The 15732-nt window shown below is 40.2% G+C and overlaps 1 protein-coding gene across 2 annotated transcripts in view; it reads right to left on the bottom strand.

Moving 5' to 3' along the window:
• Window positions 1-15732, bottom strand: part of svep1 (sushi, von Willebrand factor type A, EGF and pentraxin domain containing 1) — a 118237-nt gene that overhangs the window by 47709 nt on the left and 54796 nt on the right. For both annotated transcript variants that reach the window (XM_039822748.1, XM_039822749.1), the window contains 3 exons: window positions 5308-5466; window positions 2702-2881; window positions 115-294 (listed from right to left, as the gene is read on the bottom strand). In XM_039822748.1, coding sequence (XP_039678682.1) covers window positions 115-294; window positions 2702-2881; window positions 5308-5466 — 519 coding nt within the window. The remainder of the gene's footprint in view (window positions 1-114; window positions 295-2701; window positions 2882-5307; window positions 5467-15732) is intronic.

Genomic DNA, 15732 nt, shown 5'->3' with positions numbered 1-15732 from the left:
GAGAGAGTGAAAGATTAAAGGAAAAAGCACCTCATGACAACAGGAATCAGAATTTCTCAATCATCAGATGTCATACACAGGCTGATATAGAGGTTTGGGGTGATGAAGGCTTACCCACACACCGAGGTTGCGGTCCACTCCACTGGGAATTGGCCTGGCAGGTGAGTCTGGAGTCTCCCTCTAGCCTGTAGCCTCGCTCACAGCCCACCTGACACTCCGCCCTGTAGGAGGCGCCACCATCGCTGCACCTTAGGAAGCCATGCTGGGGCCGAGAGAGGGGCGGGCAGGAGCGGACTGTGGGTTAAAAAGAATAAACATGAATCCAATCTCGCAAAACAGAAGAAAAAAATGTGCTGAATGGCTTCCTTTTTTTAACTTCCTTTGGGTTACAGTTTCATTTGCTGTAAGCACTTTTTAATATTTTTGAAAACAGACAAGGAAACCTTCCTGTTGTTAAGTGACAAGAGCAAACGGGGATGAAAAAGCTTTTTCAACTTACTTTAATGGTTTGTTTTAGCCAATTTAGAGGCATATAAAATTGTCACAATCACAGAAAATATTTGACACTGAAAACAATATACTTCTGCAATATCTGATATTTTTGCTTTTCATTATGACTAAAACAAATTATTTTCGAACTGTATAGAATTAACACATGCTTTTCATGCTAAATATGAGGTGTAAGTCGTAAACACAGGTACTGTATATAAATCCCAAGAGGAGGAGAAAGCATTAAATCAACAGCAGGAATGTACAGCACTATTATCATCATCGTTTACAACTTGGGACCTATCATTTAACGCAAAATGTGAAAGTCCCTACAAGATGTGCCTGTTCTGAGTTATGCTGAGGTCTAGAAAAGGGTGTGTAGTGTGTTATTTCTCATCACCACCCATAGACAGACAGGCGGGTTCAGAGGAGACCCCCTCCCTCAGGGCTTAACTAGCTGGGAGGTCCTACAGTATGTGGCAAAGACTAGACTTAGTGTAACACATACAAGCAGACATATGCATACACACTCAGAAAATATATACCCAAAGCCACTACTATAAATCTTCAACATACACCCTTGAATATTCAGAGTCTTGGTATTTCTATGAGTCACAGGGATGCTGTCTTTCTGTTAAAACTGGGATTTTTCTCATTAATCTCTTGACCTCCAACTCCCTCTTCCTTTTAATTATCACTTTCTTCTTTCTTGAACAGCCACACAATTTTGCTTCCTGCTGTACAACCTTGTTTATTTCTTTCTTTATATCCTTTTCTTTCATTCAGTCTCTCCTGTATGAACTCTCTTTCTATCTAACTAACTGAACTTTCTTCCTCTCAACATCTGGCCTGGCAGAGAGCAGTAGTCTCCCAGTAATTGTTGAATCATTATTCAGTGTAAACACATATGATCTCAATACACGGCAAAACAATCTTAACACGCCACCACACAGACGCCATCTCACTCTAGCTTTTCTTGCAACAAATCAGATCAACTCATATCCCTCATCTTGAGATGTTGATTTAATACTTTATAAATGTTAATGAGGGTTCACAGATATTAGAAGAGAGGCGGCAGGCTCTGAGGGCTTTGATAAACGTCCCGTAGCTTAATGAGGAATCATATGAGACATGTGGTGTGGGGGAACCTGCTGCAATCAATCAGATAAGCTTGCATTGTTTGTGTGTAATCAATGCATAGCCAGGAGCATTATATTAAAAGAGACTGTGTGCATTATGCAAGATAATACAAAGTCTGCAATACTGTAAAATCAGATGCAGTATGCAAAAAGCATGTCACTAATGTATACATTGTGGAGATATTTGGCTATAACTGGAGCTGGAACACAGCTCCAATAAGTAATATGGTCACCAACACACCTTTTTATTTCCTTAAGGAGTTATCAAGAGGCTTGACTGATATTAACATGATCGACAAGCTAGAAAAGACAACTCTTTGTGATCATCAGCAGCCAATCAGATTTCTGTGCTTACTTGCTTTCCCAACAATACAATTTAGCTTGGTTATTTGCAGTTCTGTCTTGTTTTTTGTAATGTAATTATTATTAGGTGATAGCAGGCGCCCAAATCCTCCCACTCCGCTACAACCTTTATTATACAGACTGGAGGAAAAATATAAGAAATGCCTTATAAATTATCGCCCTTGGTATAATCTTTGTAGTAGCATGACGCCACTACATCCATTTATTCAGGGCCTATGGCTCAAACCACTTGTATTAAATCATGATTTGAGCCACTAGTTGATTAATCATTTAGTTGATTGTCAAAACATTAATTGACAGAAGTTTTGATAATTAATCACTATTTTAGTATTGTTTTTTCCAATCAAAAACACCACATAATATATTTTTTATATCATTATGAACTAAATATCTTTAGGTTTGGATTGCTGGTTGGATCAAACAAACAATTTGAAGACATCACCTTGGGCTCAGGGAAATGTTTATGTCATTGTATAAAGTAAACAATGAATCCATTAAATGACAAATGGCCCTAACCCAATGGCAGATTAATCGATAATGTCAATAATCTTCAGATGCAGCTCTACTCTACTCAACTCTACTCTAGCGACCCATTAGCAATAAATTAGAGGTAGAGTGAATGCATGATTCTGTTGAACTGGTAAACTCTCACGACACCTCCATCTGTGATGATTTCTATTTTATCATCATGTGGCCTTCTTCCTCCTCACCTCGGCAGCTGGCAGGTGTCCCTGACCAGGTGCCATCAGCCTGGCACAGCCTGATACTGGTTCCCTGGAGGTCAAAATCTGGCTGGCATCGCACACCACAGGCTGCATCAAAGTGGTTGTTGCAAACATTTTGGACGAAAAAGCCATTTTCAGGAGGAGACAGTTCTGGACAGTATACCACTGAGAGGAGAGGAGAGGAGAGGAGAGGAGAGGAGAGGAGAGGAGAGGAGAGGAGAGGAGAAGAATTTAGTAAAATCCTGAATTTCATATTGTAGCTAACACAAAAAGACATGCAAAAACAAACAATGTAACACACACACACACACACACAGAAAGCCAAAAGTTAATGTTCCTGACAAAAAGGATAATAAAGCATGAAAGCAAAAAATTACAGTTTGTCAAACATTACCTCCCCAATCTCCACAGAGGGAGGAAGCTAAAGCACAACTCAGTCCATGAAACTGATGATTAATGAACATTGATGTGTTCACATGAACGGCTGTGTGGAAATCAATGGCTCATTCTTCAAGGAATGGGAAGACCACTTAAATTACTGGAAGCAGATTCACAATACAGTATGCTCTGATACTAACCTCATACTTCTGGGTTTCTCCTACAGTTGATTCATCCTCATGCATCACTACATTTTTACTATCCTTATCCATTGTCCTTATTGGCTCTCCCGTATTTCTTGCTTTATGAAACATGTTTATTCACGTGTTAAAACTTGTATATAGTTTTCCCCATCATTACAAACACAGCTGGATGACTACACAGTGGTCTGCTTGCCTTGACTAACTGATTTGTTGGGTGTGAGCTAAAAGCATGCACTTAGAAGGAGGGATTTTTTTTTCCTTGGGAACGCCTTGCATGACATTTAATGTTTAAAATAGTAAAAATAACAAATGGTAAAGCATGAACCAGAGACAGGTGGAATCACTCATCTGCAGAGGTGGGTAGTAACGAGTTACATTTACTCCGTTACATTTACTTGAGTAAGTTTTTGAAAAAATTATACTTCTAGGAGTAGTTTTAAATCACTATACTTTTTACTTTTACTTGAGTAGATTTGTGAAGAAGAAACTACTTTTACTCCTTTACATTAGGCTACAATGAGCTCGTTACTTTTCTTTTTACCTCTTTGGTATTCTACGCGTCATTGTTTGTATTCCCCCCGCGTACGCCTCATTTTAATGTTTTATTTTGAAAGAGAGAGAGAGAGAGAGAGAGAGAGAGAGAGAGAGAGAGAGAGAGAGAGAGAGAGTTCCGCCAAAGGCTCTACCACGTACGTGACTGTTCATCAATCAAACGTAGTTGTGCAGTCTCGTCAGCTGGCAACAAAAAATAGGCGACGCTGATGTGTCAACGCTTATCAATATCACTTCCCCATCAGTCAGGACCAAGATCTGACCATAATTACACTTGTCCTTTCCATAAACTGCCGTAATTAGCCTATTATTTCAGTTGCAATCCTGCCAGTGGAAGCGATCGTGAGAGCAAATAAAAAATATAAAAAACATAATTCAAACCGCTGTGCGCATTGGCTCAAGAAGCAGAGAAATAGCCGATATGTAATTCCCTCCCATTCAAATCTATATATTTCATAAATATACCCATCAGGGAATGTTTACGGCGTTGTCTGTCTCTAAATGTTTTAACTTTTATGAGCGCACTCTTCTCCGTCTCTCTCTCTCTCCCCGCACCGAGCTCCGCCTGATCTTCTATAAGAACGGTGATGCCGTTATCAATCGAGTAGGCCTATTGATTGGTCAGTAGGCGGTGCTTTAACACCGGTTGATCTCTGATCTCCAACATAACCTGCTCCCGACCAGGTTAGGCGTCCAGCATGAGTTACCACGGCGATTGAACCCAGTATCAAGTGATCCACCTTCGTGATAAAGAAAACCCTGGGTTGAACCTGAAGTTAGCTCGTTAACCCCAAATCTTGCTTCGTAGTCCAGACCTCTAGCCTCATAATGAAAGCATGTTTACCTTAGTAAAAGTGCCAAACAGCAGCTCCATTACCTTGTTCTAGTTCTGCCTGCAGAGCCTTGTAAAAAAAAGTAGGTTTGGAAATTTGTGTTACTTGCTTATTTATTTTTATGTATTATTATTTTATGGATTTTATTTTTTAAGTACTTGAATTTACCTGGATTATTTTAATTTAAGCTATTTTGTAATTAATTAATTTTTATTTATTTTATTGATTGGATGAACTATAATTTGCCTAAAGATGATTATTTAGTATTTTTGTCCATCTGATTGAATGCTTACGTTAAAAAATAAATCAGACGTTACTCAACAGTTACTCAGTACTTGAGTAGTTTTTTCACCGAGTACTTTTTTACTCTTACTCAAGTAATTATTTGGATGACTACTTTTTACTTTTACTTGAGTCATATTATTCTGAAGTAACAGTACTTTTACTTGAGTACAATTTTTGGCTACTCTACCCACCTCTGCTCATCTGTTTTCATAAAATTCACCAAATGAAGGTGTCAAAAGTGATTTTCTGCAAAAGCGCACAGACAAGTGCCCGTGGTTGAGACCAATCAAGCTAAATCAAATATAGCTGATAGTGCCGTTAACAGATCAGTTACTCTTACCCTGGCAGGTCATGCCTATTGGCTGATAGCCCGGCTTGCAGACACAGTCGCTGAGGGAGGTGCTGCCTGGCTGGGAGGTGAGGTGCGAGTCGGGGCATGGCAGGCAGGTGGTCAGACCTCCTGGTGTTGCCTCTGGTTTATAGGTGCCGGGTGGACATGCTGGAAGGATGAGAGCAGAGGAGAAATACTGTAATTATGCTCACTATTAATGACACACAGAAAAAAAAGACAGATGGATGGAAAGATTGGATGATGGACGTGTATAAAAGAAAATTAAGTTGAAATGAAAAACTGGCTCGCTACTGCAAGACAGCGAAAAATGCTTTATGACTGAAACTGAAAAACAGCTTTACAGATTTATGAGGAGACTTTGATCATATTCATGTCTGGACATGTAGTGGCGGAAAATGAGGCAAAAATGACTAAATGATCTCACTGGTTAGGTAAAAGAGACAATTTCAGTTCAGCTTCTTAATTATTCCAAGCAGTGAAAACTGTTTTGTGGCACCGAAAAAGGCAGAACATTTTACTATTTTGCAAAGAAATGCGACAATCAAAGAAAGGTTTATGAGCATCTAAAACCAGTTACAGTTCACATGTAAGCCACACATGGGCTACATTAGAAAACCCTTTTGATCACCTGCACATGCACACACTCACAGACACACAGACATAACAGAGTATGTTTCCTATTAGCATCACCTGAGTCTGATCAGAGGACATGCTGTAAAGACGAAGCAACAGGGGTCATATAAAGGTCCTCCAACATTCTTCCATTCACCATCAATCAACTTTGTCTCAGTGCATCACAGCATTTCAGAGGAGTGAAAATAAATGACTGAATCCATCACACAGTGTCATCTGGGTTTAAAGGTTACTTTCACATGGGATTGTTCATAAATTACGGATTAACTGATTAAACCTGTGATTCACTGTAATATATTCAGTGACGTAATGTGCGTCTAATTCTGATATCCAGTGATCTCATGAGTCTCTGATGTTTTTAAATTAACTACTTTAAATTAGCTCCAAAATCCAGATAATGGTGATTATTATTATGTTATTACCAGGGACAACAGCCCTTATCAGCCATTATACGGGAAGTTTCACACAAGCAATTTGCTGTGCTGACAATTCCCATAATTCACAGCGATTACTGGTGCACTTTGCAGGGAAAAAAGCTTTATCAGTTGCTGTCCAAAGTCAACGCAATTTTCTTTTTTGGTGTTTTTGATCCTGTGAATCCAAACCACTTTAAAGAAAGCTTTCCAGCAGCACAAACACATTACAGCCACTGTATCTTTGATGACTGTTGTAGTTGTTTACATGTACATATGATTCATACCAACTGTTTTCCCATCACGCCCATAGTCATAAAGTTTAGAAAACCCTCTCAGGAGTTACCACAAAATGACTAAACTAAAAATGGTTAACTAATGTTTGTATTGTCAATTAATCATTCAGTCTATTAGATGTCAGAAGGTAATTAGGAAGGCCTGTTGTGGTTTCGTGGAACCCAGGCTGGCTTTTCTGGGGTCTTGTTTGGTCTTATCGTTTGTCTGGAGCCCAAAGATACTCAGTTTATCATACAAGTCTGAGAAGACTAACAAGTGTTTATATTTGGGGCCTGGAGTCACAGAACATCTGGCATATTTGCTTTTAAAAATGACTTGGACGATTGGTTGACTAATTGTCTCAGCTACAATTTTATGTGCATCCTAACTGACTAATGCTGTACCACTGTGCTTTTATGTTTTAATCTGTACTCCGGTTCTATTTCAGGAGTAAGGAAACCTCATTCAAAATCCCATTAACGTGTTACTACCCTAATAACTAAAAATACAGCCTTGGAACAGAGTCTCTGTCAACATCAAGTCGCTTCATTTGCCTACATAAAGACGGTAGAAAAACTTTTTTAGTGGCCTTTATGAACATTTCCCATGAAGCCACAGACCATGAGCTAAACATCCCAGCTCAAAGGGTCACTGCAAGCTCAGACATGTCTTTAATAACAGCAGGACAGAGAGGAGCAAATGCTATAAAAGTTTTAAGACAGCAGAGATAATTAAAAAAAATGACTTTAGAAGAGAGCATTGCTGAGTTGAAGCATATGGACAAAACCAAGATTTGATGACACAAGTACTTGTGCGGTCAGGCTTGTAGGTTTTTCATGGGATATTTATATTTCCTTTTCCTATAAATTAATAATTTTATAACTAAAATCACAAATATTTTAATTTCTAATAGCAAGTGCTTTAGGGATGCTGATTTGTCTTACAGTATGGAAAGTAAATCCTAGAATCAAAATTTTTTTATTGCATTAAAGGGGTGATAGAATGCAAAACCGATTTTACCCCTGTCATAGTTGAATAACGACAGTTTTCTCAAATCCTCCTCATTTGGCTCAACCTTCTATCTTTGTAACGTTTGTGTGTGCGCGCTGAGCAGTGGTGTGTGTGTCAGTGTGTGTGTGTCTGCGTTTGTGTGTGTGCGCTGTGCGCAGGGCAGCAGTGTGTGTGTGTGTGTGTGTGTGTGTGTCTGAAATATGAGACCTGCTGTCGCGTCTCTAATGTGTGTGTATTGGGATTCGCTCAACCAATCAGCGCGCATCTCTAATGTGTGTGTATTGGGATTCGCTCTGCCAATCAGCGCGCAGCTTTTTTAAATATTCATGAGCATACCATATTTGGAAGAAAAGCTGTCGTTCCAAATAGAGCCAAAGCACAGGGATGCATAAGGGCCAAAAAAAATAGCACCTGGGCCATTTTCAGCCCAACCAATGTTACATACTCTATTAGGAGACCTTAAGGAACAGTGTGAAATCAGAATCAGAATCAGAAAGGGTTTTATTGCCAAGTACGTTTTTTGACACATACAAGGAATTTGTTTTGGTGTTGTTGGTGCACATCACACATTCTCTAAATGTAATATTAAACAATATAAGTATAGGTATAAACAATATAAGTATATGTACACAGTATGTATTAAATTAAAAATAAAGATAGAAATAAAATAAAATAAAATAAATAAATAAAGAGCAAAGAGCATTACAGCAGAGAGAACAGTGGCATGAAGAGCCAGGTGGAGAGTCAGGGGTGGTTTCCGGCCTTGTTAATAAGGCTAGTGGCGGAGGGAAAAAGCTGTTCATGTGGCGTGAGGTTTTGGTCCTGATGGACCTCAGCCTCCTGCCAGAGGGTAGTGCTCAAAGAGTTTGTGTCCGGGGTGGGAGGGGTCAGCCACAATCTTTCCAGCACGCTTCCAGAGTCCTGGTGGCGTAAAGGTCCTGGAGCGGTGGGACATTGCAGCCAATCACCTTCTCAGCTGACCGAATGACACGCTGCAGTCTGCCCTTGTCCTTGGCAGTGGCAGCAGCGTACCCGATGGTGATGGAGGATGTGAGGATGGACTCAATGATGGCTGTGTAGAAGTGCACCATCATTGTCTTTGGCAGGTTGAATTTCTTCAGCTGCCGCAGGAAGTACATCCTCTGTTGTGCTTTCTTGACGAGGGAGCTGATGTTCAGCTCCCACTTAAGGTCATGGGAGATTGTAGTTCCCAGGAAGCGGAAAGACTCCACAGTGTCAATTGTGGAGCCACAGAGGGTGATGGGAGCTGGTGGGGCTGGGTTCTTCCTGAAGTCCACAACCATCTCCACTGTCTTTAGAGCGTTGAGATCTAAATTGTTTTGGTTGCACCACTTCACCAGGTGGTCAGCCTCCGACCTGTAAGCGGACTCGTCTCCATCAGAGATGAGTCTGATGAGGGAGGTGTCGTCCGCGAACTTCAGAAGCTTGACGGACTGATGACTGGAGGTGCAGTTGTTGGTGTAGATACCCTATATAATCATTCTATCACCCCTTTAAGTAACAGAAATGATACATTTATAGTATAATTTGACTAGTTTTCTGGTACACCTTTCATACACATGCACATATGACATGGGTTAACTGAACATGCATGTTTGAGCGATCCATATGAGACTGCTGGTTAATAGTCCAATTTTTGACTCCAGACTGCAATCATAGTTTCAGACACATTACTGCTAAACCATAGAATTTAATGGAATTAGACAGAATTGTATTACATATGGATCAAACAAAGTTTGACAGTTGGGTACTGCACTCTTACGTCATACTCTATTTAAAGGAACACGCCGACTTATTGGTAATTTAGCTTATTCACCGTAACCCCCAGAGTAAGACAAGTCGATACATAAATAAACTATTAACACTTCCATTTTTGAAAGCATTCTTAGTTTACAGCATTTTTTCATACCTGCCTAAAACTTTTGTACAGTACTGTATGTGCGCCTGCTCTACCCACTGAGCCAACCTGGCCACAGATGCTCTTTAAATGAGAAAATCAACCTTCTCAACCCACACCCACACACATCATTTAAACACTTAAAATAAATGTAAAAAAAATATGCAGAAAAACCTGTATCCACAAAGGATATCTTCAAAGCCCTTGCTGCTGACACCCTAGTGTCAGCAGCAAGACTAGTTATGAGCTTTACTATTTCAGTACATCAAAATTATAATATCACTGTCTTTGTTGGCATCAGTTCAGGTCTCCAGTTTACGTCATTAAGCTTAAGTAAATTGTGATTTTTAAAAAACAAGCAGGTTGAATTACAAGCCGTTCTGTACGGTAGGTACAACACAGAATCCACAGTACTAGTATTCTTCACAACTCATTTACTCGCCGCTAAGCAAGAGGCCAGGTGTGAATTTCCACTGCTGAGCCAATGCCAGCCTCTCACCATACTCTCTTTCTCTCTCCCTGCGTCCGCCACTCCACCCCCCACCCCTTTAGCTGAAACCCAGCAGCAGGTCAGCCAGGAGATGTTAACCAACTGTAAAGCTGGCTGCTGGCACTAAAATGCACCCAGTAACCCACATCGCACATGCGCACACACACACATGCGCACACACACACACACACACACACACACACACACACACACACAGACACACACACAGACAGACACACAGTCTGCAGTTTCCATTTGATAACAAAAGCAGCCGATGCAACTTCTCTATCCTGCGTCCTTTAAACTCAGAGGAGTCATCTTACATAACACGGACCGACAGCTAAAAGTGTCCCCTCTGTTCAAGTCCTCGGGAATCTGTTTTACGGCTTCATTTAAGGTTTACAGGAAGCCTAGTTATTTTTAATATAAATAATAATTCACTGGCAGCGCAACAGTGGAAATATTGTATCGAAAAAATACAGTATTACATTTCAATTCCTGGCAGGTTGCATGTGCTGGCAGGTAGAAATGTACACAGACAGATACATGGTCACTCATATACACATACACACAAAGTTTAGAAAGACCAGACATGGCTTTTGGCTGTGGGAATTCAAGGGGGGGGGGGGGAAAAAAAAAAAATTTATGTAATTATTGCTATACTACTTCAAGCAAAAGTCAGTTAGATCCCATACTGAAACTAATTGTGTTTGGACCCGGCACTGGTCTGAATTACGCAGCAGCCAATAGTCTCGTTTTGGGTCCATCTAGTTATTGCCTATGGCTGTGGAGTTAATTCTGCTGCACTGTACCCTTCATTTAGAGAGGAAGTGGACCGTCAGTGGGCCAGACGACCATAAAACAGAAAGAGCCTGCTGTGTCTGGACTGGTTGTAACCATATGGAGGGACACCAGCTGGTCAATGAGATCTACTGTATGCAGTAATGATCTTAGGAAAGGAAAAACGCAAGCCTCCATGATCAGAATCTATTTATTTAAAGTTAAAGCAATATTTGAGCAATCTTAATAAGTTAGATGATGTATCATAACATCACAGGCTTTCATGCTTTCCGATTCTTATAACGTCCTTTTAAAAATGTTTTTCGAATAGTTTCTTGACAAATTTGCAACATCAGAGTGAAGTATTACTTTAATTAAGGAAGTTGTAAGAACGCCAATCAATCATTTGAGAGCAGACAGGAAAATATATAAACAGATGTCTGAGTTTCCAACAAGGCATGTCTGCTTCATCACTCCTGCAAAGTGGTGACGTTTTCTCTGCCTCCTTTCAAAGGATAAAAATTTGATGATATTGTGTATTTTTCAACAACTCCCATGAAAATACCAAAATCAACACAAACTGATCCTTTTTAATCATTATAATCTACTGTGTACAGTAGTCAAAGCTTGACTTCTTTGCTGGACTTCCATTATTGTCTAAAAACTATTAAACTATTAACTATTAAAAGCACATTGATAATCCAGACTGTTGCACTGGGTGACATGTAACTTCATTACAATGTAGATGGTTACTTTTATTTATTTTGAGTTAATCCCATAGACACTGTCCTTCTGTCCTGTGTCGTGTGACGTGGAATTACACTAGCTGTATCCTTTAAAAGAGTACTGCACCAAATTAGCATTGCACTCCTATAACATGGTAAGACTCACAATGGGACAGTTGACACAAAAAACTGAACCAGAGATATCATCTTTTTTTATTCCGCACATTCTACTTTCTTGTCAAAACCTAGCACCTTCGGTCAGCTAATGTAGCCTCGAGCCGCTAGCCTGAAACAGAAATGAGGAACGGGCTACAGAGGTCTGGAAAGCTCACTTCTTTCAAACTCCACACACCCAGATTTCTTCAATTTTAAAACTCATAGTCTTTAGCACCAACCAGTGCTGCCTCAAGTGACATGACTTGATTTTGCGCCACTCCCTATGGAGACACAAATACTTTTCACATGCACATACGCAGAGTACTCCAAGACCTGTAAACAGATTTTGATGTTCCCTTTTAAGATTATAACTCTTACTCAGATAGCATAAAGTCCAAACCTCACCTTTGAATTCAAAGACTCACTCATATAATTGTTAACTATCTTAGCCGTCACGGACATTCAAAACACGATAAATATAAGAATACTTCAGGAATCTTAGGATTCAATAGGGAGTCAAAGCCAACAACAAAACCAAGAACAGGCCAGTTCATCTGTTAAAGTCCTTTCTCCTATTATGAAGTAAGTAATTTAAACTGGCAGACACGTCTGGCCCGGGAGCCAAAGTTACTATCACACGAGAATCTCTCAAGTCTCTGGGGGGAGGCTGTGTTCGATTAACCAGGCCTAAAAACAGACTGGGACGGAAACGATGAAAGGAGATCCAGAGGGAGAGCGAGAACATCTGCCTCTTCAGCCACAATGACAAACAGAGAGAGACAGATTTTCATCTTAGAGGGACATATTCTGTTTAGTCCAACAAAATCCACAAACACATGCTTGCAAAAACTCATGCCTATCCATACAGTAAGCATACATACATATGTGCTTCCCACATGTTATCTAGCACAACGCTTATTTTTCATGACAGGGAAAGTGATCTAAAAAAACACTTAAAACAATCTAAAACCTCAAACTAGGCAAATCTTGCAAGTCTGATTCACAAGTAAGCCTGGGGCATCAAACATCTGGTCAGATCTTGTTTACTTATTCTTTTATCAAATACTACATTATGATTTTGCCAATTTTAGACTAATGTAAGCAAACATCTTGTATGGCTGCATATATTTCGACTAAATCCAAAAGTTAACGTTAAAAATTTGGGTTTGTTTGTTAAATGAAAAAAAGGTTTGTATTATATTGGTACTATTAGTTGGTCAGTGTAATCACAAGGACGCCTTATGTGATGACACTGACATCTTTTGTTTGTTTGAGCTGTTGACAATGTCAGACAACTATTGAAAAAGAAACACTGTTCGCTTTGCATCTTACATAGAGAAAAACAAGTATAAGATGTAGGGGATTTTTCTATATCACTGCCAATATTATACCTGAGATTCAGTACCAATTTCAAAATAATACTTTTTTTTAATACCCTACTTTGTGGTATATAAGCATGTTATAACCATTTATTATTTTTTCATCTTTTTCGTTGTCAAACCAAAATAAACTATTAAGTTACAAAAGTTTCCTGACTTGGATAATATCTGATCAAAGAATAACTTAACAAGCCTAAGCATATGACCAGGCAGTCCATGTCTTAATCCTATCCCACATACTATTGGAAACACAAACAACAAAACAACAGACAAGATTTCAATTTTGGGAACATAACTGTCACTGACACAATGAGTAGCTAACATTATGGGCAAACATGTGAAAAGCAGACAGTAAAAGTAACAAATACTTCTGTGGTCCTATAATATTTGTGATGCCGTGACCCAATTCTGTCGGTCTGTCGTCTTCAAAGCCAAACAATGAACGAGGAAGTGCAGCAATATTGCGAATGGGCTGCTAAATCTGGACAGAGGACTGGCTGCTTGTGGTCGAAGGCCCTCTCACACAAGAAATGTTAAGTTGGGCCTTAAATTCCAGGGTATTTCACTAAGAAAACAATGTTCACATGCGAGGAAACTTTCCACTCTTAAATGAGACTTGCACACTTGAGGTGCATAAATAGACAATGGAAATGGACAATTAAAATGTATAGTCTAGCCCACAAAAACAGACATACATTCAAGCAAAGGCCTGACAGAGACATGAAGAAACTGGTGCTCAGTTTGAATGTTTCATTTGACATAAACACAGTCTGTATATACATAAAATTTGAGCCAGCAGATTATATGAACCTCACGCAGAATTCCTCTGGACCAACCCCCATTCATTGCACTTATGGTTGCCTCAGTGACAAGCCACCATAACATAAGAAAGCACTAGCATCTGTCTACCATTCACCATTTCATTCACATTGCTCCATTTGGCAGAGTTTTCCATGTTTCAGGACTCAAGACCTCATGAAGAAGAGTGAAGATCATTCTGTGAGGTACTGTTATACCAAGAAGCTACCTTGTGTGTGTAGCATCACCAAGCACCAATTAAACAAAATGAACAAGAAAAAATGAGTGCAAAACATAATGACTGTAAATAGGAAAATTCCTCACTGCTGAAGTGTCCCCGAGCATGACACTGGAACCCTTACTCTAAAAATAAATAAATAAACTGACTATTTCAGCTATTTATTATGAACCGGGAAGCTTTCAACAGTTGGTTTCAGACGTAAAATCCACTGAGAAAAATCACACAGCCAGCCTACAGACAGCTGTCATCTGGTTTAGTATCTCCTCTGCTTGGAAATACGTTACGCCGTCATAGAATCAAAAACTGAAACCAATAAGTGCAATGTGTCTGTGTTTGCAACGATAAGGGTCACAGGAATTGTCCAACCTCAATACATGGGTCACCTGCTGCAAAGAAAGTTTGGGAAGCCCATCCTCGTGGAATGTCAGGATGCTCTAAATTGCATCGGCAGATTCTCAGTAAAGTCTGGTCTGCTCTCCAGCTGGATTGTGGAGTGAAAAGGAGGGTGTGGGTGAGATGTGGCTGCTGCACAGCTGTCCACCTACACAGCCTCCATCTGGGTCGGAAACGGACCTCCACGAACTCCCTGATCCCAAGAATGTGAAACTTATGCTATGTGATGCAAGGCAGTCTTAGGAGAGGAAACTGAGGAAGTTCAGTGGCTGTTCCATCGCTGTCTGCCTGCTTATTATTCAATCCTCTTCCTAAAGGAGAATGACTTCACCGCAATTGCTAGATACCTCTTGCGGATTCCAAAGGACAGGGAGACTGTCCTGCTCGCTTATTACAGACTCCAGGAACACTGGGATTCAACTAGAGAGCGAGGCAAACCGCTAAACAACTGTACAAACACAGTTTGGTCCCCCAGTCTGGTGTGCATGATTACAGATGTCAGTGTGCTGTGAAATCTTGTGATAAAAGACTGGGGTATGATCTCAGTACACTCGGGACCATGTAGCATAACACTAACCAAATTCCAAGGATGACGGGTGTGTTATCGGACATGCATGCACACATACAGTACATGCATGTGCAAAAAACACACCACCACATGTACACACATGCTCATACACCTACATAACACTCACACACTCCGCCATTCCCACAGTAGCCTCAGAGTTGGTGCTTCCATGTGGAATTGTGAGCTCAGGGATATTTTTTTGCTAAACAGATTCAGTTGCAGGACTCAGGCCCATCCAGTGCCCACATGCTTTACCTTGGTTGTTTGTTTACAAAACTCACTCACGGGGAAGGCAAAATGTTGCCACACTGGTGACTTAAGGGAAACAGGAGGATTTTGTGTTGTTCTTCTGTGATCTCCGACTCCGGCAGTGGTCATGGTGTCTGGAAAAGAGCAGCTGGAGGCTACCGGTAAGCTAACGTTACCCTGTGTCTTTAGCTGCATGCTCCCAGCTGGTAAGCTACACTGTGTCTGCTGTTGATTTTTTCTTTTGACATGTGCAAGTAGGCGTGGTAGAGTAGAGAAAAAATACTGAGGGAATCGCTGATCCTGCTTCTAATTTCGATAGTTGAATTAGTGACACCCCTATTTGCGTATGTGTTGTGTGCACATAAAGCAGATGCTAATCCAAA

Source organism: Perca fluviatilis, chromosome 14 (genome assembly GCF_010015445.1).
Source record: "Perca fluviatilis chromosome 14, GENO_Pfluv_1.0, whole genome shotgun sequence".
NCBI lineage: Eukaryota > Metazoa > Chordata > Actinopteri > Perciformes > Percidae > Perca > Perca fluviatilis.
This window is presented reverse-complemented; position numbering and strand designations above follow the sequence as displayed.